Source organism: Arvicola amphibius, chromosome 2 (assembly GCF_903992535.2).
Source record: "Arvicola amphibius chromosome 2, mArvAmp1.2, whole genome shotgun sequence".
Lineage (NCBI taxonomy): Eukaryota > Metazoa > Chordata > Mammalia > Rodentia > Cricetidae > Arvicola > Arvicola amphibius.
The window spans coordinates 154,538,541-154,565,946 of record NC_052048.2 but is presented as its reverse complement, the minus strand read 5'-3'; the positions used below and the strand labels follow the sequence as shown (position 1 = coordinate 154,565,946).

Sequence of the window (27,406 nt, the reverse complement as noted above, 5' to 3'; positions counted from 1 at the left end):
CTGTAACATGAAGCTGTGTAATCAGAACCTTCCAAATATGCCGGTGAGTTTCTCAGAGTGCACTTCCTTCCCCAAATGAATTTCATTTTTATGAAACTAAATGTGACAGAAACACTGCCTTTTTGAAAATGGAGCTGCTACTGAAGAACAGAAAATATCTTAGAATATCTTGCTCAGTATTCTCAAGGTGTAAAATAAAGACTGGCAAGATTCAGCCTCCTGAGAAATGTTTGGCAATAAATAATGATCATTACAAGAGGCAAAGAAAGTGCTTCCTGATCTCTGGGAACAAAGTTCTGATCAGAGCCATTAAAGCCAAATTATCAGCCTTTTTGGTGAGTCAATATTCATCTATATATTTAGACTTTGGAGTACATTTTACCAGTATGTTTGATATTTATGCGTGTATGTTCCAGGATGCTGCCTGTATTTCATTTTTTTTTGTGAATGTGTAATTGTAACGAAATGTTATTGAAGTCATAGACGTTGTCAGCTTACCCAGCAGCTCAAGAAAATACCAGCTGCGGTCATATGGGAAACTCTGAAAATGATTTTATATCAGAGAGGTCTAAGCAGAACACGGAAGGGCAGGTGACAGGGCTGGGGCTCAGCTCTGTAGCAGGGCACTTGCCTAGGATGAATGAAGCCTACGAAGGTGAGGTCTGAGTCTGACACCAAGTGCCACAAAGAATAAAATGTTGATCGTACACGAGAGATAGAGCAAATGAAAGTTCCCTTTTACAATCAAAGACTGGGAAGAAATTCTGAGTTCCTCCGTAAGGAGGGGCAACCACATTATTGCTGAGATCCTTTCCCCAGATCTGCCTTTTCTTTCAAATAGCCAAGCAGCTGCACCCACAGTCTGATGTTGAACACAGTAAACCCAAGCCTGAGGCTTCAGTGGAGGGAGATGTCACACAAGCCCCATGTTACTGAGTTTAACAATATGGAGCCGATTTTTCTCTGCTCCTCGCGATTAGGATCCTTTCCTCCCTACCCAGCCTCACTCCCTTTCCACAGACTCCAATCGCCTCCCTGAAGCCAGGGCATCTGCTGGGGACACTGGCTCTTCAGCTCTTCCCTAAAGGCAACACGTGCAGTGTAATCTCTCTCCAGACTGTCCCAATCTACCCCAGCTTCACTGATGGACTTACTTGCTTCCTTGCCTGCGTTTTTCACCCACTAGGGAACTTCACTTGTTCCTTAGGTCCTGTCATTTTTACTTCTAAAAATTTTAATTTGGTTATTCTATTATAGTAGTCTAAAAAAGAAAGGTGTTTTAGTACATCAATAAATATTGACTTGGTCAAAACAAACAGCTTAAACTTTTCTTATTTTTGGACTTTATTTGTAATTTTCTTGATTTTCTTAGAGGTTTCTTTTTTTTCTCTTTCCATATCATCTTCCAGATTTCTCTCTTGCTAGTTGGTTTGTGGATCACATAGTTAGCATGCAAATCTAGAATCAGTGGCGAAACATTCCTGCTTTGGTCCAAGATGGAGTCATGGGGACCAGATATACCATTATAGTTGAAATAATAAACACTAGCTGTTTGAATAACAGAAAATCTTAATGTGAAAAATAGCAGTGGTACATGAAAGAGGGAAGACAAGCAAGAGGGCCCCCCACATTGTCTCAGACTGCAGCCCCAGGGAATTGCAGGCTGTGACACAGAAGCAAACCCAGGCGGCACAGCAGATATGCTGGGTGGGAGAAGACTCCAGGGGAACCTGGCACTTGGATCTCATAAGCATCCACAGTCTGGATCTAGAAGCTACCAATACCAAGGGAAGAAACTCCGTGATGGGATGACTGATGACAGTTATGGCATTTTTTTTCTTACTATAGGACTGCTCAGACTCAATGCAAGCCCAGACTCCTGCAGGAGAATTGTTTAGAACACCATACAGATCGTGTCCCCGAAGCAGGAGCTACCTAGCCCTGACTGAGTGCTGCAAGACTGCTGGTCTGGAAAACTTGTAGAAACATCTGAGCTCAGTGACCCTGCTGTAATCCAAACTCTTGGGAAGCTGAGGCCGAGGTGTGAGGATCCGAAGTTGTAGGTCAAAATCCACACGGGCACGGAGGCAGAGAAGAGAGCCGGTGAGGCTGGGCTTCACTGGGGACTCTGAAGGAGCGATCTCACTGCACGTGTTTTTGTTGTCTTTTGAACAGAGCAATGGTTCTCAGCCTTCCCAATGCTCCCACCCCTTAATACATTTCCTCATGTTGAGGAGGCCCTCCCCGAATATAAAGTTATCTTCATTATTAATCATTATTAATTCATAACTGTAATTTTGCTGCTGATATGAATCATAATGTAAGTATCTGATATACAGGATATCTGAAATGTAACCCCCATGAAAGGGTCATTTGACCACAAAGGGAGTCATGGCCCACAGGTTGAGAGCCACTGGAATAGTGCTTAAGGGCCAGTGTCAGATGTCCAGTCTTCAAGGAGATGGACTCAGTCTACAGAAGGGGAGTGAGGCTGGGTGACGAGGACAGGATCCAGAATCGCAAAAACCTCTCAAATACACATTAATCCAAAAGTAAGACCTAAATGATGGAGCTGTCTTCAAGTAAACTAGAGATGTTTGCCGCAGTATTTACTGGACAAAAACTTAATAATCTAAACATAGCAAAGTGTTAAACAAGTTGATTTAAATGAATAAAGTACTTTATGTGTGTGCCTGTGTGTGTGTGTGTGTGTGTGTGTGTGTGTGTGTGCCTGAGGGTCTGTCTCTGAACTACCTACATTCATAAACTCATGGAAATCAGAAAAGAGTATGGGCCACCATGTTGGTGCTGGAAACTGAACCTGGGTCCTCTGCAAGAGCAACAAATGCTCTTAACCACTGAGCCTTCTCTTCGGCCTTCTAAATGTGTATGTATATTTTAAATCTTGAAATTTTTAGGAATCCAAATATATCCAACTCTCATAAAAGTAATACTCAGAATTTTGATAGCAATGAAAAACAAACAAACTAACAATTAAACAAATAAAAATCTTAAAACAAAACCATACCGGACCTGAGGGACAATGACATAACAGGAGGTTCAGCCACTTGCTCCCTCCCTATGAAGGTACCATGTAAACAGTTAACCAACACCCTTGGAGAAAATCTCAGAAACAGTGATAGTCTATACACCAGAGAACTGAAAATAAAGCCACTTCAAAATCAGCATGGAAAGCTGAGGTACAGTCTCACCCTAAACTCATTTCTGACCAACCCTCATCCATTTCTCCCTGAATACTGAAGGGTTTGGTCCACACTTGTACGGCTGCTACCAAATGACCTCATTCTGCATGCTAATCTAATTGGTTCATCAGGCACAGCTACATGGGACCACATGGTGGGGGACGGGAAGCATCTTTAAAACAAGTACTCAGACCTCTTCCTGTATCTTCACAGTAGCTTGGCACCAAGCGATGGGTGATAAAGACTAATTCCTGCTTCTATCTGGAAGGTGTAAACTGACCTTTTAAGCTGCTACTCAAGGGTCTGGCTTCTAATTTGCTTGTATCCAAAGGCTAACAAGGCAAGCCAGTACTCGTCCTCTGAAGTATGAGCACATCCAAGGCTCCCCACCATAATCTTCACCCTAGTGATAAGAATAGGGCCCCATCTTCTCTCTAGAAGGAACTGAACTGTGTAATAAGCACCACCTTTCCAGCTGTTTGGAAGTCCACCTCTAACTTGTCAATTCTTGGAGTTGACAGAGAGGCAGTCCTAATCTCTGGAGTCTAAATGAGTGTGTGGATCTAACTTGTAAAGATCAACACCACAACTGAAGTCAGCAATAAAGGCTGTTCTCTATGTTCATCCTAGAAAGACTAGGTCCCCATCTAGAATCCCGACTTTTGTTTGCTATCATAATTTGCCTGTTTGGAACTGACATTTGCCCAACTCTTTCAGGTAGCAAAGGATAACTAAATTATTTTAAAGTGCATGCCATTTAAATAAGAATGAAGGCATTTACTATGGATTCTTTCCTTGGCTCTGAGCTGAGCTAGTAGGTAATAAACCCCAGCTCCTAAATGTTTTTTTTTTTTTTTACAGACAGAAGGAATATGCATAAAGCAATCCCACTTTTTCATCTGCCATAAGAGGGATGGGTTTCTACCTCTCATTTCCAAGCACACATGGGATTTAGTGTTTTCTAGTCTCCTGAGAACCACAGAGGAGAATAGATGTGGGCAAAGAGGTTGAGGACATACCTGGACTCCCTGTGTATAGTGAGGGTATTGCTAGAGCAAGTCTGTGAAGTTTAGAAGTGATGCTTTGTCTACTGTGTAAAAACCAGTGAGCTAAGGAAACCAGTGAAGAAATAAGGATATTCATTTTAGACAGAAGAACAATGTGAATGCACAGATAGCAACCCCAATGACAAGGAGATATGTATTTTACTCAGTGGAGGATTCAAACATCAGACATGAAGATGGGGGTAGATCAGTGCTCTCAAGGCAAGCAATCCAAGTCTTATGCAGTAAGAATCTCAATGAAGAGACTGAAAACTTAAAAGGACTCAAGTATACGCCATAGAACTGAAAGATACATTTTAGAAATAATAAACGGTTGGCCTAATCAAACAAAAATTGTCAGTGAATTTGAAGATAGTTCAACAAAGAAAAAAATCCAAAGAAGAAAAGAAGAAGAAGAGGAAGAGAAGGAAAAGGAGGAGGAGGAGGAGAGAGGAGAATATACCAGGTAGAAATACAAGTCCACACAAAGGATGCAGAGCATTGGGAGAAATGTTAACTGTGTGAAGGAGCAGACTTTTGTCACTTACGTCTCTTTCAAAGACCAGTGGCTGAATAAAGGTCAAATGTGCTATGTACTTCATAACTCATGGAAAAGTGGAACAGTAGCAGGAGGTCAGGGGGGGAGAGACAGGCAGGGAAGTTCCCTGTTCCCACTTTAATAAAGCACCACAAAAATGCAAATTAAATACAAAATCAGTAGAAGAAATGAAATAATGGAATCAAAGCAGAGGTAGGAGACACTCTTGGGGGTGACAACTGTTTGCTTTCCTGATGGCGGTGACAGTTTGATGAGCATGCATGCATGCCAAACATCAATTTCAATAGCTCGTGCGCAGTATTTTGTGTCAGTTATATTTCAGTACAGCTGTTAAGTGAAGACAGAGAGAAAATTACAGACTAGGGTCAATCTCGTGCCGACTCTAAGATGAGGAAATAAAACTGTCTCAAGTAGAACCACGTTGCCTAAGGAGCGTCCCACAAACTTTTGTGTGTATATAAGACCTGCCATGGTGTGATATTTGAAATTGAAACACAGCTGATAGAATCTTTCTCAAATATTTTCTGATAATTCCTTCAAAACTCCCTAAGATGAGCTCCTCTCAGTACAGTATTCCATCTCTTTGTGTGTCTCTGACCCACTGACTCTACTCTGAAGTGAGGAGAAAGCGCCAATGTGCAAGGCTCCATCTCCCCAGTACACTTTAATATGCATGCTGAGTTTCCATCTGGAAAACAGATACAGGTATGAAAACCCCTTATTGCTTCATATCAGCCCATACAACATCGCAATATTGCAGTATACCTATAATATGTCAATTTGAAGTCACACAGTAGCCTTTCCAACTCTCTTCTATTCATTCACGTTTAAAAACACTATGCCATACTAAAACAGTACAAACTGTAACTTTCTATGTACTTATTGTTCTCTGCTTTACACAGTCACATTTCATGATTATTGAAAATATAATTGGAACTAGATAACGTATGGTCTAACAAAACAGCCCAAGACTTAGTCATTTAAATGTTTGTTTTTTTAAAGGAATTTGCAGCTGTCTTCTGAACTAATCTATAACCAGAGTACTGGTCACTAGTATGCTAGACTCCTTAGCTTAGCATCACTGTGTCAGTTGAGAACTTCTGCATGTACAGAGAGCCACACACAAATGACATGTGAAAACCCAGAGACACAGGCCCAGGAATTTAAACAATTCAGGGTAGATATAAATGAAATAACGAACATTTGGAGGTGTATTGGTTTATTTTTAGAAAAGAAAATGGTATTATAAAATGCTGAGGTGTTTATTTTGGAAGCATGTGAAGAATAAAGAATGTGAAGGGAGTGGAAGCCATATCAGTCATAACAGTCTTTCTCAATTTCTGTGTAGATAGTCCTGCTCTGGTTGATTTCTACTTACTCTAACTGTACTTGAAGCTGGAAAAAGTACACAATCAGCTCTTCTATGCTTGATAGTGAGCTTTGAGAGCATCCAGTGGAAATATCTTACGTGTGACTATAGCTCACCCTAGTCTTTTAAGAGAAAAGAAAAAAAAAAACCAAATCCATGTATTTTATTCTTTATAGATAGCTCTTCAACTCTGAAGCTGCCTTTCAGCCCCTGGAAGTCATCCACCTGAAAACATTATCTTTAGGAGAAATTACCCAACACCAGGGATTTGAAATATTGGGCAAACTGACTCCTTCTTTCAATTGTAGTTACCCAAAATGAACTGAAGTTAAGAGTTTATTGTGAATTCTCTAACAAATGAAAAGTAAATAACACAAACAAGACACAACGTTTCAGTACTGATCCAGACAAGATTGGTTGTTAGTCAGAAGGGAGAAGGTTAGGATAAAGCCACACGTGTCTCCAATCCCATACTTTGTGTGCTCCTCTTTGAAGTGGGTGTATGGGCTTCTGTCGGTAATTTTCTTAAGGAACACTGTCACTTTGTATTAATAGGAATTAATAAAGGGAGGGGAAAAGTCATCTTTTCATGGTGTTGTCCACAAAGAGAGACTTTCTCCCAAGCTATATAAGGAAAACTAACAGAAGAAAAGAAAGTTATTAAAGTGGAAGTTTCAACAAAAGGGGAAGAAACCAAGAGCGGTAACAGCTCCAGCATTTAAGGCAACTATAGCAAAGAAATCATAGGAGTAGCAAAAGAGCAGACATATACCCAAGTTCTGAGTCTGACTGCAGCTGGAGCACTGAGGGGTCTGTGTCCCACTGCAGGGTCCTAATCGTGCAGCACAAAGGAAAAAGAACACAGAGAATTAACAAAGGAGGAGGGCAACAGCACAAACCAAACTGTGTCATTCATCAAGGCAATGGCATATACGGTACACACAGAACATCCCCCCCCCCCCACCCCCAGGGCTTATGACAAGAAAGGGAGGGGCCTGCCTCTCCTTGGAGGAGCTGTTTGATCTGAGAAGACGCAGCCATGTCTGTGGAAGAAAGCCGAGAGCCAGTTACTGCAGTGCACCACACGCACATGCACAGGCATGCGCGCGCGCGCGCACACACACACACACACACACACACACACACACGCACACACACACACACCAACACACATATGCACAATTTGTACTACAAATTCATTGACTTGAGTGTGTGAGCTGCTGCATCTCTGACACCTCAGAGCCCGAACACTTCTTGTAGTTCTAAGCTCTTCCATGGAGTGAAGAGAATTGAATAGAGTGGACAAGGACAGTAACGCCTGGGAAAGTCAGACTAAAGGGAACGTGACTACAGGGTCTTGGGAGCAGTTGGCTTCCTCGGGTCAGTTACTACAGATATAGTGCCATTACATTTGAGACCGGTGAGTCATTTGATCTCTACAGATTGTACCAAAATGGTCTCCAATGTTATCGTTTGTCTCCATGGTGCCAGGAATTAAGTACGTCTCATTTCTTCTATATGTTGCATAACACGTAGCACAGAATGTCAGTAATTGTGCAGGCATCACCTTTCCCTTTCTATAAATAAGACGGGATAACTATTCTATAATAAACAGAACATAGAGACCTTCCTCAGGTAGGCTCTTTATATTTTTCCACAAAGACTATGTCCCATGGAAGCAGGCATGAGATTTCTCTGAGAGACAAGTGACAGACACTGTGTCTTTGCTGTTGGGCATGTGTGTTTCAAATCTGGCTTGACTTTCCAGCTGCGTGACTGGAGATGCTGTTCAAGTTCCCGGCCCACAAAGCCCCCTACGTAATGAAGACTGGAAAGCAGTGGCGTTGGCATGACTTGAGAGATCACTGAAAGCACAGGCACTCAGGCCTCACCCCAGACTCACCAGCTCCACACTGCAGCTTCACAAGGTTCTCAGTGCACCAAGCATCTTAAGGTTTGAGAAGCCCTGCTTGGTTTCCTTTGTTGTAAAGACCTACCCTGGTTTATAATGCTATGTCTGCTGTATTTGTAGTATCTTCTGAACTCATTCATGCCCTCTCTGCTATCCTACTTTAGGATAAGTTGTATCCACTTCTTCCGCCAGATACCTGCTTGGCTCAGGAACACGCTGCTTTCAAGCCCTGCTTCCTATGTTCCTTCCTTAGCGATCCTCGAGATCCTCCACTTCCCTATCAGCTCTTGGGTGGCTTCCTTACTATTGTTTCTTTTATCTGCTCCCTCTTCATAGTAGTCACACTTTCCTGAGATTTCATTATTATATATCCCTTTATTCATTACTGACATTGTTTGATTTTGGACTGGAGTCTCTGCATGGCCGGTGCAAACACATCCCTAGATGATGGGGGTGTGCCCGGTCCCCCACCTGTCACAGATGCTAATGTAGTGGAAACACTACTGAACGGTGACTGAATGAGTCTTCCTCTTACTGTCTGCATGGACTAAATATGAGTCTACCCAGAGATCACAGACCGCAATCTGACAACCAGTAGCTAGGCTTCTTACTACTAGTAACTTCTTTTTGAGTCCCTGTCCTACTTGCCTGAGAGTTGCCTTAGCTCTGCCTGGAAAGGTAGAAGAAGGAACTTGCAGAGATTTTCTGTTTAGCTCTGGCACTGTGCTTGGCTTCTTACCTGAATCTGAAAGAAAGATGATCATCGACGGCCAGTACAAACATGAACCAGCCACTGTTTCTCAGAGCAGCAATTCCAAAGCTTTAAGGCTCATGCTGATGACCCCAATTTTTGTTTACATTCCAATTCTGCTCTAATAGAGATGTGGTGGCCTGGGATCTTACATTTCAGACAAGTTTCAGGAGATCTGAATGGTGCTTGTCTGAGGCTCACAGCAGACATGAGGGTCTTCATCTTGGTCCTGAACTACTGTGTGTGCTCAGAGAAACACAAAATGCAGACTCCAACACAGAAGTTTTGCTGCTGTCATTCTGGGATGCAGTCTGGGAGTTTGTGTAAGTAACAGGTTCCCTGGGGGTGAGTGCAAGGCTGACCGTGGGAAGGCTCCAGGGAATGACTCTAGACCCATGCGCTGCTCTAGGAAAGCAACACTTCCTGTTCTAGATGACAGTTTCACTTCGCTTCCGACAGTTTATAAATGGGTGGAACCCATTATAAACCTTTAGAGAGATCTAACACAAGGGCCTTGCCTCTGTTACAGATACAAATGAAGCCTCCGGCTCTTACTGACTGAGAAGCATTTTCACGTCACTGGTGACAGCCAGTGTGCCTTCAGGTTTTGTTTGGATGCAGTGACCCTCCTTTGAATTTTCCACTCCTTCTGCATGAAAAGAATGCAATTATAAGTGGTCTACCTCTTCTGCTAACTTCTGGGCCTGCTGTATCCCAAGAAAACTACTAGCTTTTGTATTTCCATCAGAATCATCTGCCTAAGAAGTGAAGATCACCTGATGCTTGTACTGTAAAATATCTCCTATATTTTAACCATGTGCAGATTGTGCGTGTCTGTGAGTATGTGCACGTGTGAACACAGGCCCCCTTGGAGACCAGAAGCGGGTGTTGGATCTCCTGGAGCTGAAGTTACAGGTGGCTGTGAGCTGTGCAACATGGGGCTGGAAACCAAACTCAGATCCCTACACAGGCAGCCCATGCTCGTAACTGCTTACTTGTCTCTCCAGCCCTAGGTGCTTCTTTTCTAACCAGAGCAACAGAGGTGTTATATGCAAATCAGTGTGTGACAGCCAGTTTCCGCTCCACCAAACAGTTCATTCAGCAAGAGAAACCCAGGCACCATCAGCACAAAGCTACAGGGTGTGGCTAAAGCCAAGGGCATTACTACGTGTGCTACTTTCATTTTTCTTCTCATGTTTCATTATGAACTGTGGAGAGGTCAGATTTACTCAGTGCACCTTTTTTGTTTGTTTTTGATTTTGCTTTTAAGTAAAATCTCCAAGTCAGTTCCTTAACTAGGCAAACACTGGTTTGTGATTCCAAGGATGGCCTACAACCCTGTATTAAATGTTCACCAAATTATCTCTGTGCAGACTTACAGAGTAACTAGAGTAGGAGGCCGCATCTTAGGGAGGGCTACATCTGGACCTCAAGGTTTGGGGCTCTGGGTGTGGCTTTAGTACCAGCAGGCAAATCTCCTGTATCCAACACAAAAAGGAGTGGGCCTAAAACTTTTATTTTAAGAACATTAACAAACAACATTTTGGCTCTCCATCCTCTTCTGGAATATTTTTATTGAACCAATTGACAAAAATCACTTGGTAATTTTATCAAGTTACTCTATTATTGAAAGCAAAATGCTAGTTCAGCCTACAGCTTCTTGGAGGATTTGAACTATTTCAGGGATTTTTTTTATATAAATGAAAGTAGTATAAAATATTATCATACCTTTTTCATGTAAAGATCACTGCATTTACTATGATAGTTTTATTTTCAGTTTTTCTGAGACGGTTCTTTTAAAGCATGCAGGACAGAGCACAGAATATTCTTGATCAGGACACTTGTTTACTGATTCAAGAAACATTTATGCTGGGTCTAGCATATAAAACACTGTGATGAAGGAGTAAAAGCATTCCAGCAATCTGCGGTTCTCTATGGAGTGACAGAATGCGCACAAATGGCTTTATAGGACAAGGTAGAAAGCAAAGCATGATACGTCAGTGGCACCCCAGATGTGCATGGGGGGGAAACAGTACTTGCATTTAAGAATGTGACGTTTAAATAAGGGATATGAGACATATGAATATTCATACTTAATTATATACGTATAGCATATACTGCGAAGAAATCAATTCCCATCAATTGTGCGGGGCTTGGTATAGTTAAAAATTTCAATTAATATTAGATTACAACTAAATATATGCCATAAAAGGGATTAAAGATAATAGCAGTTATCCACTGAGTGATTTTTTTTGTATGTCTGGTCAGCTATGGATTGGGCCTCCTCTGTCGTATGGAAGCCAGAGCAGGAGACTCTCTTTCTCCATGGAGATCAGAGATCTCATTTGACCTGGCTTGAACATACACTCATTGTCATCAGTGCCTATTTTATTGTGCATGTATATGAAGCCAGACTTTAGCTGCCAGTTGACTGATTTATCATGAGAACAAAACTTCTAGGTCAAGTAATCATACAGACCCAACTGTCTTCTTATTGTGAACACCAGCTACCATGGAAGCCAGATGGCAAGCAGAGCATTTGAATTTAGCAGAGGGGAAGTTGGATATTTAAATATTATAGACTTCCCCGACTTCCTTCAAAAACACTTTCATCTGTCACTAAGAACACAGAGACTCTGCACTGCTGCCCACATCTCTCCTTCTCTAATTTGTAGGCTGAGAAACCTAGCTCTTTCTCATTAGTGCCCCTCTCCCCATCTTCCTTCCTTCATCCCTCCCTCCTTACCTCCATCCCTTCCTCTGTCTCCCTCTTTCTCCCTTTCTCCTCCCTCCCTTCTTACCTCTCCTTTTCTTTCTCCTTTCTTCTTCCTGTTCTTTTAATAAACTAAGTCAATTAGACTTCTGTCCAGGATTCCTGCCCGGGAAACCATTCTGGTTTTGTTTACTTGCTTTAAAGCCACGTGTTTGTCTCCTCTGTTTATTTGTAGATGCCTTCTTGGATTAACGATCCATAAGGAACCCTCACAAGAGACCCACAGTTTGCTCAGATACTGATAAACCAACAACATCTTCCCTATTCCGTACTAAAGATATTGAGATACTATAATCACACATTTGGGTTGGCAGCTCTAGACATGTCAAGTAAGGTTACTTTTATCAGCTTTGTTTAAAATACTTGGCAGAGAAGCCTCCCATGTCCAAAAGTGTCAGATAATATACACACTCTCATCTAATCTTGAAAAATTTGTTTACAATTAGAAGGTCATTTTGTTTTTCTATATATTTTTTTGTAAAGCAAAAGGGGAAAAACATAAAAAATTTTAATATATTTGTTTAGTAAAATCTAGCAGAACTTCAAATCCCTTAAACCCTTTACTAATTTACAATTCTCTTACTTCTGATAAGATTCCTTTTCCAATGGACTGACTTCATTTATAGACTTTATAGACTTTCATCTTATCAGAGAGAAATTAAAAGTTATTAAAAATAGTCATAATCCTTGTACATCAGCTGGAAGTATATCTTAGGTGGGAAAGGCATGCTATCTAGGTAGCATACGCAAGGCCACATGGGGAGTAATTCTTCCCAGTTCGGTTCTCATATATCGAATGGTGGTATATCTGCTTTTTCCATCTTTATTACACACCAGAGTAGAAAATTTTTAAATTCCCCACCAAACCTTCATTTTCACCGTTTCTGAGTCTCGACTCATAAGAAAGTGTCCAATGAGAATTTGGAAAACAGTAACTAAGAACTGTCCTCTGACGCTAACAACCAGCACAGCCAAGTCATGGCCACACTGCTTTTGACATTGAAATCAGTGCAGTGTTTAAAGCAGCATGCTCATGGGCAGCAAGAGCCATAACTGAATATAACCTGGTCAGGTTTTATTTCAAAAAACTCCATCTGTAAATCAAACAGTATCAAAACAATAGAATCATAGGAGAAGATGATAATAGTGATGTTAACTGCAGTGATTGCAGTAATGTCTGTGCCATAAAATCCCATGTTCAAGTTCTGCTCCTCCTCCTAGATCTCTCCCATACCTCAGGATGTCTATTCAGGAGTGTACCACCTCTTCTTGTTTCTGTGCCTTACCTTCTGCCACTGTCACTGCGTCACCCCTACATCCTCATCTATCTATCTATCTATCTATCTATCTATCTATCTATCTATCTATCTATCTATCTATCTATCATCTATCTATCATCTATCTATCTATCTATCTATCTATCTATCTATCTATCTATCTATCATCTATCTACCTACCTACCTATCTATCTATCTATCTATCTATCTATCTATCTATCTATCTATCTATCTATCTATCTAGTCTGATATCTATCTTCTGTTTAATTGACATTCTGCATCCTATTTTTCTGATGTCCCCTTGCTCTTTCAACATGCCCCAAACATGTGCATTATGGAAGGCTCAGCTCAAAATACCTTTGCCTATAACAATACAGCATTCAGAAACAATTTGTATCTCTGTGAGTTGAGTGTTCCAGAAGGACCTTGGCTGTGCACTAACTGATTCTCTTTCAGTCCACAATCCGCTTGAGCAGGAAAACAGCCCCTCTTATCTTCGTCTTTCACAGCAGGGCCAAAGACTTTGCTCTGAGCCCAGGAACCGGATTTCTGTTTTATTTTTGACAAACAGCCTTCACCTTGTTCTTTAGTTCCTTTAACAATGGCCGAGATGTCCTCTGGAGTGGCAGCCACCTTCATTCAATTTGTCCAGTGTCTTGTCTCTCTATGGACCATAGCTGCCTTGGCTTTAGTTGTGCCTTAATTTTTACAGCAATTTATGTAACATACATGCATGCAAGCACACACACACACACACACACACACTCAAACACACACACACACACACACACACACACTCACCAATAAACATTTTCCAAACATCTAATATGTATCACTATGGACAGTAATAATAAGTTAAAAATCACCTGTCCTTATCACAGTATCACAAACCTGTTGCAGGTGTTTTTGAAATAATTAATGGCTTACTGCATTACTGTTCATCTCTGTAAGTACACGTGTTTAAAGCTATCAATTAATGAAGGTGGCTTCATTAAATCTTCTAGATGGAGGTTCTCTCTGAGAAAGTATCACCTTTGAACACAAAGGTATTCTGAAGATCTGGTATAGTGTTTTACAGACAATAAAGTATCAACTGTTTATTGACAGAAGTCAAGAATGAATGAACCAATACATGGTTTTACCTGCATTTCCTGCACATGGCTGTGAGGTGTGTGGTAAGATTGTTCGAAATGAATAGTTTTTATTTTCTTCGTTAAAAAATAAGAGACTGTATTCCAACTTGATATACCGTGTTTCGTTGATATCCCTGGGAGGGATGTCCTTTTCTGAAGGGAAATGAAGGAGTAGTGGTTTGGGGTGTGGTGGGGACTGGAAGGAGAGGAGGGAGGGGAAACTGCAGTCTGGATATAATGTATGAGAGAGAGAAAGACTGAATAGAGCATGTCTGCCTCAGTATTTAAATATCTACCAGTGTGTTATTTATGCTTTTATTAGCATATATTCATGTACATAATGCATTTTGATGTTATTTACCCCCATTATGTACTCGTGTTCCCTTCCCTCTCCTGCTGACCCCCTTTCTCTGCACAGCTCCTCACCCTTCTGCTTTTCTGTCTTTGTGTGGTTGTGTGTGTGTCCCAACATGCTGAAGAGTGCAGTCCCGTATGTCTTGATGCAGTGTGGGCTCAGAGGAGATTTCAGACTTACTTCCCCTCTGAAGAAGAAAAACCCAGCGTTATACTCATGGCTATTCTGCCATGTTTGGCTGAGGATCAAGAAGCTTCTTCTTGATCTTCTCGGCCCAAAGCAACCTTAGTGATTCCCTGCAAATGGGGCCAGGTGTCCATGTGCTGCTGTTCTCTCCAAGATGGAGAAACGGGTCAAGAGCATAGCACAGAGTCCTTCCACATACCACAATTGCCTTAAACTTTGTCTTCATTATCTCCTAATGAGATAAGGAGAGAGTTTGGACTAATAAGACATAGTGCCTAGCATAAATCTCTAGTCAATGTCTTACCCAGCTACCTAATTTTTTAAAAAATGCCATTACAGGAAGAAAACAATTAGGGGCATTTTAAAATCTATTATATCACTCAATCTGTCACATTCATTAAAATAATGTCAAGTAAGAATGATGTTTAGATAAGTTAATGTTTTACTTCTCCATCCCAATTATTTCTTTATTTGGAACTGGCAATGATGTGGATAAGGATTTTCTTATGTTAGAAACAAAATTGGAACATAGAAATATATGCTCTGATCAGGTTCTTTTTAGAAAGCCTTTTTAAATAATTTTTTTTGTATAAGAATTCTTTCCCTAACACCCGAGCCCTAATGCAAGGCTCCACTGAGACCTTGTGAAGCTACTGGGATGTCTGTCTGAGCTGGACCCCAGATTAAAGGAAGAATTTCCATTGTTCCACAAGGACATGTTCCCTTCAATCTTACACCGAAGCCTACTGCCAAGCAAGTGGTTTCTCTGGAAGGAGGCACCGCATCCGTTGCTAAAACAGATGCTTGATTTGTGAGCAGTGCCATATAAGAGGCACAGTACATTCTGCCTGAAGACAGGCCTGTAAGAGGTCAAAGTTTTAACTGATCAATTAATGTGCTACATAAGGAATAAAAAAATCTGTATTGTGACCTTAGTTGCCAAAGAGAGTGACCTTTAAAAAATTATGTTTTATTATTTTTAATTATATGTATGTATATCTATGTGTGGGTGTGTGCCTCAGATGCTCTCAGATGCCAGATGAAGGTACTAGATCCCCTGGAACTAGAGTTACAGGTCGTTGTAAAGTTAACTGTCATGGGTCCTAGGAACTGAACTTGGGTGAATCATCTCTCAAACCAGAAGAGACTGAATTTTAATCACTTTTAACCTGCGTCTTCAGATTCTCTAAAATCTAATGAACTGATAGCATCCCATAAAATTCTCCTCCTATACTGACAATGTATGATTGAATAAACACAATTTAATATTACTCTTTTTCTGTAGTAAGAGGGCCTGTTTGTTTCATTCCTGGCTGTTTATCCCCAAAATAATCACACAAAAACTGTATTAATTAAATCACTTCTTGGCCCATTAGCTCTAGCTTTTTGGCTAACTCTTACATATTAATTTAACCCATTTCTATTAATTTGTGTATTGTCACGTGGTTATGGCTTACCGGGTAAAGTTCTGTCCAGCTCCAGGAGGGCTACATGGCTTCTCTCTGACTCCACCTCCTTTCTCCCAGCATTCCATTTAGTTTTTCCCACCTAGCTCTGTTCCCCTTTAGCTCTGCTATAGACCCAAAGCAGTTCCTTTATTAACCAATGATATTCACAGCATACAGAGGGGGAAATCCCATATCACCTCCCCTTTTCTGTTTAAATGAAAAGGAAGGTTTTAACATTAACATGGTAAAATTACATAAAATAGTTATCAAGCAAGAATTCAATGGTAATCACAGCATACAGAGGGAAATCCTCTATCAATTTTTCTCTATACTTTTTAGTTATTTTGTTACTCTTTCACCATTATTAATTCTTTAACACCATTCCATTAGTTTCTAATTTACCAAATCACCAAGAGAAATGACAGTATTTTCATCAAAGTGGCTAAAGAGTGCCTAAGCCTTATGAAGTTCCAGAGAGTCCTAGTGAATCTGATTGCGAGTAAGAATAAAAGAACTAAGGGTACTCTATTGGGTGTTAAATCCCTATAATTACTCTTTTTTTCTGAGGCCATTCAGAGAACCAAGTGGTGTCAGCACAAGTTGCCCACCATCAAATATTCTAAGCAATTGTAATTTCTTCAGATGAGCATTCCCTGGGTAGTAGATCAGAGAAGTGCAGACTATACCACATATGTGTATGTTATGAAGTATTTTGTCAAGAGCAAAAAACCTGATTATGAACTCCATGGAAGGCTAACTTTCTAGAGCAGAACTCTGGACTCTAACTTGAAATACAGAAGGATCTAGAAGTCAGGCATACTCTAATGTTTCCTTTGGGAACTCTGCCATCTGCCAGAAGTTTCAGCAGTCAGTTCTCCTTCTGCTGCATTTGGGGTCATCTGGGGAGGGGCCTCACCTTCTTAACTACAGATGTTGATACGTGGGAAGACAGATACCAATTCCAAGTATGATGGGATTATGTTGGAGGTAATTAGAGAACTTGGAAGATGATATTTATATTAAAGATAAGTTGAAATAGAAAAATAAAGATACTTGATGAGAAAAATAGATGAACTAGTTAGCATACACAGGTGATATTGATTGTATATGAGACATCATAGATGATGAGAGATTCTCATTCTAGAGATGAGAGAATATACAGTAGGGTGCTCATCTTTGGTGGTAGGACAATGATGTTTTTATCTACTTATTATGACTTGTTTATGTTTTATAATTATATTAGATGAAGAAGCAACATTTCAATAGCAATTATTAAGAATAAAATGTCAGGTCGTTGGGAGATAACTCATAAACTTGAGGAACAGAGTTTAGATCCCCAGCAAAATATAATGACCATGTGTGGGACACACATCTACCACCCAGTGCATGGGCTTGGGTGGAGAGACGGGGGATCGCTGCATCTCATTGTTCAGCCAGCTCACAGGATTGGTGAGCACAGGTTCAGTAAAAGACCTTGTTTCAAGCAATAAGGTAGAGAGCAACTGAAGAGGACAGTGTGCATTATTAACCTCTGGCCTCCACACATGCATTCACACTCACATGCCCATGCACAAGTGCAACCACCAACATGAACACACACAAGCGACACACTCCAAAAATAAGTACATGGAAATTTTAAGTTCTAATGAAATATTGAGTGAGATGAAATGCCCCCATTTATTAGAAAATAGAATTTGATGATAATAACAAAACTATAGATGGTCAACAAACATATTAAAAAACAAGTTAGCAATTAATATTATTATCATTCTGCATGCCATTTATTAAAAACAAGCACCAGAGACCTCCTTTTCTGACTATGTTGATTATATTGTTGATGTGCTAAAGAATGCTGCTATCATCATAATAGAATATTGTATAATTACAACTACTGTGTGAGGTTTTTATAGATGAAGTCACTTTGAAAAGTTCTTATTATGACACAGCCTTGAAATCTGGGTGAACTTTGTGAGATCAATACACATTCCATATTTCTCAGGGCAACACAGATGTTGGTGTGACTGTGTTTTTGAAGACTTAAAGCTCCCACAGCAAAGCAGGAGGAGAGAGTAAATAAGTCCTTTATGACTGAGATGGGCTGAATATTGTCATGTATAGAGTACCTTTCTGGTTCATAATGTGAAGGTATATGAGCATGGTTTGGGTAACTCTAATAATGCAGACTTTGATCTAGCTTTGTCCTGGTGTGCAAAAATTTTACACACTTGTTTAGATGAAGATACAAGTATGTAAATATACTTATCAAATTTGATAATGACATCTACATGCTCTATGAGAAAAAATTAATACAATCCCTTCCCATTTGATAAGTATATAAATCAAAATGTGAAAAAGCATATGACTACAATAACAATAAGAGCTAATTTGCAATTACTATGTCATGCTTCATTCAAATGCTTTACCAACATAAATTTTTCATTTTCAGCATAACCTTCTGAGGTATTTATGTTAATTATCTGAGATAATATAAAGCACAGGTATAGCTTATGAAATCTCAAGTAAATCAGCATAGTCAAAACATGAGCTTCAGTTATGTTCTGTGTGAACTTGAGACAATGACAAATGCTCATGATGCTTCGATGATGCTGTCAATACAAATTCAAGAACATTCTCCCAATGCTTACTACATGGATTCAATTTCAAATTCAGTTTCCATCTTCAAGGGATACGGGTTTGGATTCTTCAAGCGTCCTATCACTGTGTGCAGTAATAACTAAACTTAGCTCTTTGAGATTAGTATACATTAGGCTACTCTTGCATTTTTTAAACAATGATAATAAGTCACAGTAGCATCCTCTCTGCACTGTGTGGTATTCTAGCTGCTTATATTAAAGTTTTCATAAAAAAAATCTATGTTTATAAGGAAAATTATCCTTTCAAGTGCTTTGTTAATATAATTAAGCTTTTAAATTCTAAGAGAATGTACTTTATCTATTACAATTAACGTAGAAATAGTTAATTGATTATACTAAACTCATTCACTTAAAGGAGGGAAATGCCACAAGCAGATGCTGTGAATGAGAAGTAGCCTATAGAAACAAAATCAGAAATTGCAAAACAAATTGTGATACTTTAAGTTCTAAATATTTAATTTATGCCATTATATTTGGGATTTATTTTATATTCTTATTTAAAAGATTTGTTGCTCTCAACATGAGTAGACAGGGGTTTTGCAAGCTTTCTATTTACAATGCAGTATTTTTGTAAGAGACATGAAGCATGCCAATTTTCTTCTGGCTCTTGGAAGACGTTTTTTAGTTTGAGCTTTAAATCCTGGCAAAGGAATAGAAGAATTTATGTGCACCATGAGGTATGAACAGATGTGTTAACTGGATTCTGAAATCTTTTAAAAGATTTCATTTTTAAGCAAATAGGCAAATTTTTGAGAGCAGACTGAGGTTCTGTGAAGTGTTAAGGACGACTGTGACTGTTTCCAACAGTGCCACTTATCCATGAAAAAAACATTAAAAATGGAATTCTGAAAACTGAAATATGACACTCTTTTATACCATAACATTCATCTACTTTATTAAGACAAGATCATAAATCTGCCCGGAATTTTACATTCAAAACAAAGGCAAGGCATTCTAAGCTACTCCTAATTCATTCCTTTCAGAATTCAAACTTCATGCACTGTTTTTGGGAAATGATTCTTTTCTTTGTTGCCAATTTGTCCTGCATTGCAGTGAAGGCAGCGTCTAGCAGAGATCTTCTCTCTGGCCCTTGCTCCCTACTCTCAGCAGAGCTCGGCTATAATGAAGAGGAACTCACTGCAGTTTTACTGAGGTGGGGAGAACTGCCTCCCTCCTTTAAAACAATTCACTGGGTTAGAATAACAACAACAACAACAACACAAGCTTTAAGATGAAGGAAAGGATAGTGGTGTCTTATGAGGAGAATTGCCACTGTCCCCGGAGTGCTGAGAACACAGGTCAGCTTTTGCAGCCAGTTCTCAAAGAGGCTCATCAACTGTGAAGTCAGTCATAGAATTTCATGCTGCCAATTGCACCCCATGAAGCTGAGCAGACACAACAGCATCTTTATACAGAGACAGCTAAATGTCTTAGCGAGAGGCCAGGGAAGCCCCCAAGAAATGTGATCGTGTTATTCCAGCCTTAAAGTAAATGTTAAATATTATGCAACTTCGTTGTTCTTACCATCACCCCTCAAAGATCTTCTGAAGCATTCAAAGCAACAGGTGGCAGAAGATGCATGCTGCCCCAAATCCCAAGGGTGATTTGCTAAAACGAACCAGCTTTACCCCCAACAAGAGCCTTTCCTTTTACTCTTCTAAAACTGAAGGCAGAGCACACGGTGTGGTGTCCAGAGGCCTGTCAGTATACCCTGTTCATGTTTGAGCACACCACCAGGAGGTGTACCTGAGGAAATTTTGATCTATTTTATTTCTGACAGAAAAATATAGCACACTGCTCAAGGCAGTTCTCCATGACTCTCAGGGTATTTTTTGGTGTTATGCATGTGTGTGTGTGTGTGTGTGTGTGTGTGTAACTGAGTCTCACTAAGTAGTACCAGCTGACCTTGAACTCATGACCTTCCTGTCTCAGCCTGTCAAGTGTTTGGGTTTAAGAATGTGCCTCCATGTTCTGCTTAGCCTCAGTTCCCTCAACCAAATTGCCTCGTTTTCTATGAAAATAGTGTACTTGCGTATGGAAATGGATCATTTGAAAAAATAAAAGTGCAAAGTTTTGCATCTCTTTGCCAATAAAGCGCATGGTAGTTAGAAAGGTTCTTAGGGAAAAGCTGAAAGGTGCATTGGCAACCAAAAGGCTGATTTGCCATGGGTGTCGTGTGGAGGATGGCTGTTTCTGTTATTTGAAGCTTGATTCAGGTATGTTATTATTTTTCCCAAGTTAAGAATCACAGCTGGAGGTCACATGCTGACAGCTATAGATCACGGGCTAATGTCTGTTTTAAATAAAAGGGATTTCTAGCTTCTTATAAAAAAAAAAAAGCCAGGAGATGCAGAAAATTTGGTCCATATTGCTACTGAGCTCAAACAGCTAGAATTAGGAGGAAGACTATGTACATCTGAACAATGGGGTACTCGCTACCTGGTCACTACAAGCCTCTGCTCCACGTTCATTCACACTACCTCTTGGGGGCAATTGTGTGTGGGAATCCCGGAGAACACAATCAACGTAAGACAGCGACTGTGACTCTATCAAGGGAGCTTTCTTCTTTCCACCCATTTAGTCTTCAGCTATCCCTTCACAGGTTAAAGCATGCCTACATCCTGTTCCAGAAGTCTCTGGACACCGAGAATGTAATAAAGGTTTGATAACTGACTCCTTAAGTAACAATGGTGAATATCTGCTAAAATTTCTAATGATAACAATAGTTTGAGAACTGAGATCTCAACTTTGTCAGCTCCCTTAAATAAACTAGATACTTGAGAAATTAAAAGTCAGGCTAGAGACCAAGCCAAAGTTGAACAGTGAAAAGCTGAGTTCAATGGAACTTCAGTCCTTCCCTGTTTCTTTTAGGCCTAAGCTAATGGAGATGTTTACATTTATTAAGGAAGATTCATGGTCTTCAATGAGCCAACTCAAGGAAGTGTGATATTGTTATTTCTAGTGTTCCATTGCTAGATATTGCAACTCAACATGAAGCAAGCATAAGTAAGGATATAACAGGTGCATGCAGATCTGGTGGCATTTTTACAGTTATCTTGTGTGATTTTCCCACCATAGCCTTTACAAAGCGCAATGCTTACCTTGTTAATGGCCCCAGATCGCCCGAGTCTTGGCTTCCAGCGTCACTGGGAGTGCTCACTGATTTCGAAGAGGGAGACATAGGGGTTGGGACTAAATAATGAAAATAACAGGTATCCCATGTTAAAAAATGCAGCGGCTGCACTGGGGAAGAGCAGTGTCAGACAAATCAAAACAAATGGGCCCAAACGAAAGTGGTGGCAGCCAGGAGAGATTGAGATGGGATAAGGAAAAAAAAGGAAAGAAAAGGAAGAAAGTCAAGTGAATTTTTCATATTTTGGAAAATGAAAGTCTGAAATGAATTTAGACAGAATTAACTTAGGGATTCCAAGGCCATGTCCACCTAATGAAGTAAAATGGAGAACCGCAATAGCTATCCAGTTAGTTCAGCCGACTTACATTCCTCTGGTAGGAACTAACTAGACGATTCTAATTCTTCACTTTATTTTGTTAGTATAGATGTGACCTATTTAACATATTAGTTGTCTGTAAAACTTTAAACACTATGATTTAGGTGAGCCTAAATAATTTTACATGCCCAAGAAGGGCGAGAATCTGTTGAGGGTCTAATTTAGAGAGAAATGTATGGGTTCTTGATATGCAAACAACTTTGTGCTAAGACTATGTGACAGAGGGAAAGGGTAAAGGTTGAACCTGGTAATTTAAAAATCTCTTTCAAAACAAAGGAAAATGCCAGGCTGCTTTATTTTACATTTAATGAGTGGTTTCATCTCAGCCTACTTTCTGCTTCATCTGGGACTGGTTTCCCGTTGTCCCGACAGCCCCGTGGATGCTGACACAAGAGCAGAGCTAACTTGCTAGGCTGAGGGTGGGAGAAGGCTCAAAGGCTCAGGCTGGCTGACACTCTGAGCAAAGAAAATAAGGGGAAAACAAAACAAAACTACAGAAATGGAAATGCACTTTCTTTCTCAACCTTCAAATCCAGCCAAATGTCCTTCAGCCGTTGGCTGCACCAAATAGGCAAGAAGGCTCCAGGCCAACCAATTTGCAGATTCACATCACACATGCCAAGGAAGACGTGTGCAGGAAGAAGCTTCAGTGCACGAGTACAGCATCCCATTTGGTTTCAGTCATATGCAATTTCCTTTTATTTATTTATTAGGGTAAAGGGCTTAACAAGTTTTTTTCCCTCAAAATCCTGCACCACAATGACAGGACTGTTAAGGAGCTGGGAATTTTTATGTGACTGTTCAATTAATTCCTTGATTACCCTTCATGCTAAGGCAGAGGGCAAGCTGGAGAGATGGATTAAAAATTATCCCATTGGAAGGAATTCATGGGTATCTGAGGACATAGTTATGGACTGGGGATACTCAAGTATTTGGTTTTTAAAATTTAATCACTGAGCTTTATGCAGGGAAAGGCACAATAGGATATACGATTACTGTGTTTAATAAGTGTTGACATAGCAACCACATTTCAAAGACTATTTTGAAGCAAAAATACAATTAATCAATGGATGTTTAATTTATGTCACATGTCAGATAAGTACAAAGAAGTTTCCCAATTTCTCAAAGAAGAACTACCAGCCAAATCCCCTATAGAGTCCATCTTACATAACAAGGAGCTAAACAAAATCTAGTTTTATGAGGGCTTATTATAGCAGCAGAGATTTAATTTTACACATCCCAACTGAGATAGAATAAAATTCTTTTCAGTAGTACTTTAGTTTCATGTTTATGTGTTAATGTAATTATGTATTTATGTAATACTTTCAGATGGATATATTCTATTTTATTTACATTGATAGGAGTAATTGCTTTACATGGGTAATTTTTTCCTTAATTTAATTAAATATGAGAATAAAAGAAATTTTATTTTAATGTAGAAGCAAAGAAAGGAATTAAAAAATGAAACATTTAAAACAGCCCTGATAAAGTGTTTATTCCTATTCATCATTTAGATAGTTTTGTTTATTAATACATTGGATATTATGTAGTTTTTATAGGCACCCTCAGATTATTTTTAGATGTATGAAAAATAAATAATAATAATTGTAAAAAACAACACATGAAAGATACACAAAAGAGTGGCAGAATAAGCTCATGCGAGTTACTTTTAACAAATAAAACTAATTATTCAGTACCCAAACCTTAGTGATAAAAAGACTTTATGGACAATCAGCTAGAAATGAATGAGCTGGAAGAGGGTGTTCTGGTGAAAATGCCAACTAACAATGAAATCAAGATGCACATGCCATATAAATTTAAACTTGTAGATTAGCTGCTAATTTTAAGGTTTTCTGCAAATTTCCCACTGCAATTTACTGTTTTCATCATGTAATAACTCTATGTATGTAGTGTTCACAGTATGTATAAGCAGATTAACATTATCTATATAGGCAAAGAGAGGTTGGGATTCAGCAGTAGAAACAAAGAGCAATTTGTTAATGTTTAAAAATCCCAAGATGTCTTATATATATATTCACTTAACAAGTATACATTAATCTGTTGGTGACACAAAGGGAAATTATGAACATGACATCAGCAGTAGCTGGTCATGACTCTAAGCATAATTCCTGTCTCCTTCCAGCCCTCTCAGTTCTAAAACGTACATGCAACTAGGACAATAAATCCGAGATTTTTTTTAAACATAGAAAACAATAATAAAGCTAATACTTTAAAAGCGCAATAATGCTGGGCATGGTTTATCTATACAAGTCCTGCTCGAGGGGTAGTAATACAAGAAGGGCAAAATACCTAGCGGGGGCTCCGGCGATATGCCAATGCTTTGCAGCAAGGCTTCTGTCTCTCGACGTTTGCGATCGAGATCGGAGTCATCTTGAACCGGCTCTTTCTTCTGTTGCATATCTGCCTAAAAGATTTAATGACAGCAAGGAAAGTCAGTGATGTAACTCAATGCAGGCTTTTCCTCAATGAAGTAGAATATGCTGGAACTCAAGACCAGAACTCTACATAGATATAACCATGTGTGAAGTATAAAAACCACGGTGACTGCTCATTGTAACCAACAGGGGCTCCCTTTTTTGGTCAAAGTCCACTCCATCTTTATTACCAGTTATGGAAGTTTCTCAGGATGGTAAGATGGTTTAGCAGGTTACAGCACCTGAAGCCGAGTCTGGCTACCCAAGATTGAGTTCCAGGACGTGTATGGTGGAAAAAGAAGCCATTGGTGTGCCAGGCAGTGGTGGTACACACCTTTAATCCCAGCCCTACGGAGGTAGAGGCAGGAGGATCTCTGAGTTCAAGGCTAGCCTGGTCTATAGACTGAATTCAAGGACAGTTAAGGTTACAAAGAGAAACACTGCCTTGAAAAAAAAAGAATCTATTTATGTGTCATACATAACACATTCACGCAAAATAAAATGTAATAACTGGAAATAAAATAAGAAACTTTCAGAAAAAAGCACAATTAGAATCAAGGCAAACTATTTCTGACTGGTGTTATTTTAAAAGCAAATTTTGTCTGTTTTAGCCTCTTTGTTCCTTCTGGAACATCTTGGTCAGCACCTCTTAGTGATACTCACATTCCAGAAATAGAAACATCTGGACTCTAGCTGAAAAGTAAAAAGTACGGCTCCTTATAGAAACCTGTAATTATAAAATTTACTGTCAGCCAGGCAATGGTGGTTCACGCCTTTAATCCCTACACTCAGGAGGCAGAGGCAGGCAGATCATTGAGTTCGAGGCCAGCATGGTCTAAAGAGTTATTTCCAGGACAGCTAGGGCTACACAGAGAAATCCTGTCTCGAAAAACCAAAAAAAAAAAAAAATACTGTCTGTATTAGTAGTAGAAGCTAAACATGGTTGAATCGAGGCTAAAGTCTATATTAAGGCAGTGCAGCCTGGCAATAAATTATTTCTGTAGGTCTTTTCTTTTCTTTCCTTCCTTCTGTCATTTTTCTTTCCTTCCTTTTTTTTTCTTTCTCTTTTCTTTTTTCTCTTGTGGAATGAATGGTGGAGGGCCGTTTTTTGTCACTTGGCTAACTTTATCCAAAATAATTATATGGAAACTGTATTCTTTTAAACATTGCTTGGCCCATAAGTTTTAGCCTCTTATTGGCTAACTCTCATATTTTGACTAACCCATATTTAGTAATTTGTGTAGCACCACGAGGGGTGGCTTACTGGGAAGATTTTTAACCTGTACCTATCTTGGAGAGGAAAGCTATGGCGTCTGCCTGAAGCGTCTGTCTTCTTTTTCCCAGAATTCTGTTCTGTCTACTCTGCCTACCTAATTTTCTGTCCTATTAAAGGGCCGAGGCAGTTTCTTTATTAACCAGTGAAAGTAACACATAGACCCTCCTCCGTCATTCTCTTTTCTTCCTTCCTTTCTTTTTCTTTCTTTCCTTCTTTTTTTCTACTAGATTCTGATTTTCTCTGATTTTCACAGGATTCATTAATACATTAACTCAAACAAGAAAATGACGTTCAAGGAAAACAGTACAAACCAACCAAACAAAACAAAACCCCACATAGGAGTTCCTGATATGGGATGGCCCTCTGTATGCTGTGAATATGTTTTATTACCATTGGTTAATAAAGAAGCTGATTGGTCAATAGCTAGCAAAATAGAAACCAGGCAGGGAATCCAGAGATGTAGAGAGAAAAAGGGTGGAGTCAGGAGACACCAGCAACCACCAGAGGAGTAAGATGCCAGAGCATTACCAGTGAGCCATGGGGCACGTGGAGAGACATAGATGAATAGACATGAGTTAATTTATATATACACCTAGCCAGTAAGAAGCCTGAGCCATCATCCAGCATGTAATTAAGCCTCAGAATGGTTATTCAGGAACTGGGTGGGTGGGATAGAAACCTCCAGACACATTTGGTGCCCCAAGTCTGGTGTGGATTCACATAAGACCTGGAAAAGCTTAAAATGGTTCTAAGCACACAGAAATGGTGCCATACTGGGTTTCCCACTCTCACAATCTTATACCACCAGCAGCATAGAGACATGTACCCAACAGCTTCCTGCAAGATGGAGTAGGCTGCCAGCCAGCATGAGCTAGACTACATGGCAGGTTTCTGTGGTCTCACACAGGCCTCAGTACAGAGAGGTAAATCAGACAAGCACTGTGTGGTGGATCTAGCTTTTACTCGTGCAGACAAAACAGGTTTACAGGCAGCGCGCTACAAGCAGCTTGGTGGTAGTGAGAACCTGCTGCTTTCTAGAGTTGGGCGGTGAGCATGGCTCCCACAACTGTCAGTGAATGTACCTCTGCCATGTTGGAAAGCAGAATGGGGTGGAGCCAACAGCCATGCCTGCTTAGCATTTTAAAAACTCCTCTGGTCAGGAAATGATTACAGATACACAATACAGAGTCAGACAGAAAGAAACCTCTAAATGTGTCACAATGCTCTTAAAAAATGTACATAGGCTTAAGAAAAAAGAATATGGGTATAGGCAGTTATAGAAAGAAAGAAATAGTTTTAAAAAGTAAAACAAAGTCTTTAAAGAGACAGTAAAAGTAATATAAAAAGCCATGTAAAGATGAAATATACACAGAGAATGGATTATGTATACTATTGTGTTTTCTTTGATTTTTTTTGATTGTTAATGACCTAACTGCAGAGAGATGTTTGATTGTGGGGGCTGTTAGGCTAAACCAACATAAAGGTATCTTGACTTCAAAATGTGGGTCCAAGGATATGTTGCT

The 27,406-nt window shown here is 39.7% G+C and overlaps 1 protein-coding gene across 1 annotated transcript in view; it reads right to left on the bottom strand.

Moving 5' to 3' along the window:
- Positions 1-27,406, bottom strand: part of Dync1i1 (dynein cytoplasmic 1 intermediate chain 1) — a 320,890-nt gene that overhangs the window by 250,853 nt on the left and 42,631 nt on the right. The window contains exons 3-4 of the mRNA XM_038318765.1: positions 24,483-24,597; positions 21,765-21,855 (exon numbers count right to left, since the gene is read on the bottom strand). Coding sequence (XP_038174693.1) covers positions 21,765-21,855; positions 24,483-24,597 — 206 coding nt within the window. The remainder of the gene's footprint in view (positions 1-21,764; positions 21,856-24,482; positions 24,598-27,406) is intronic.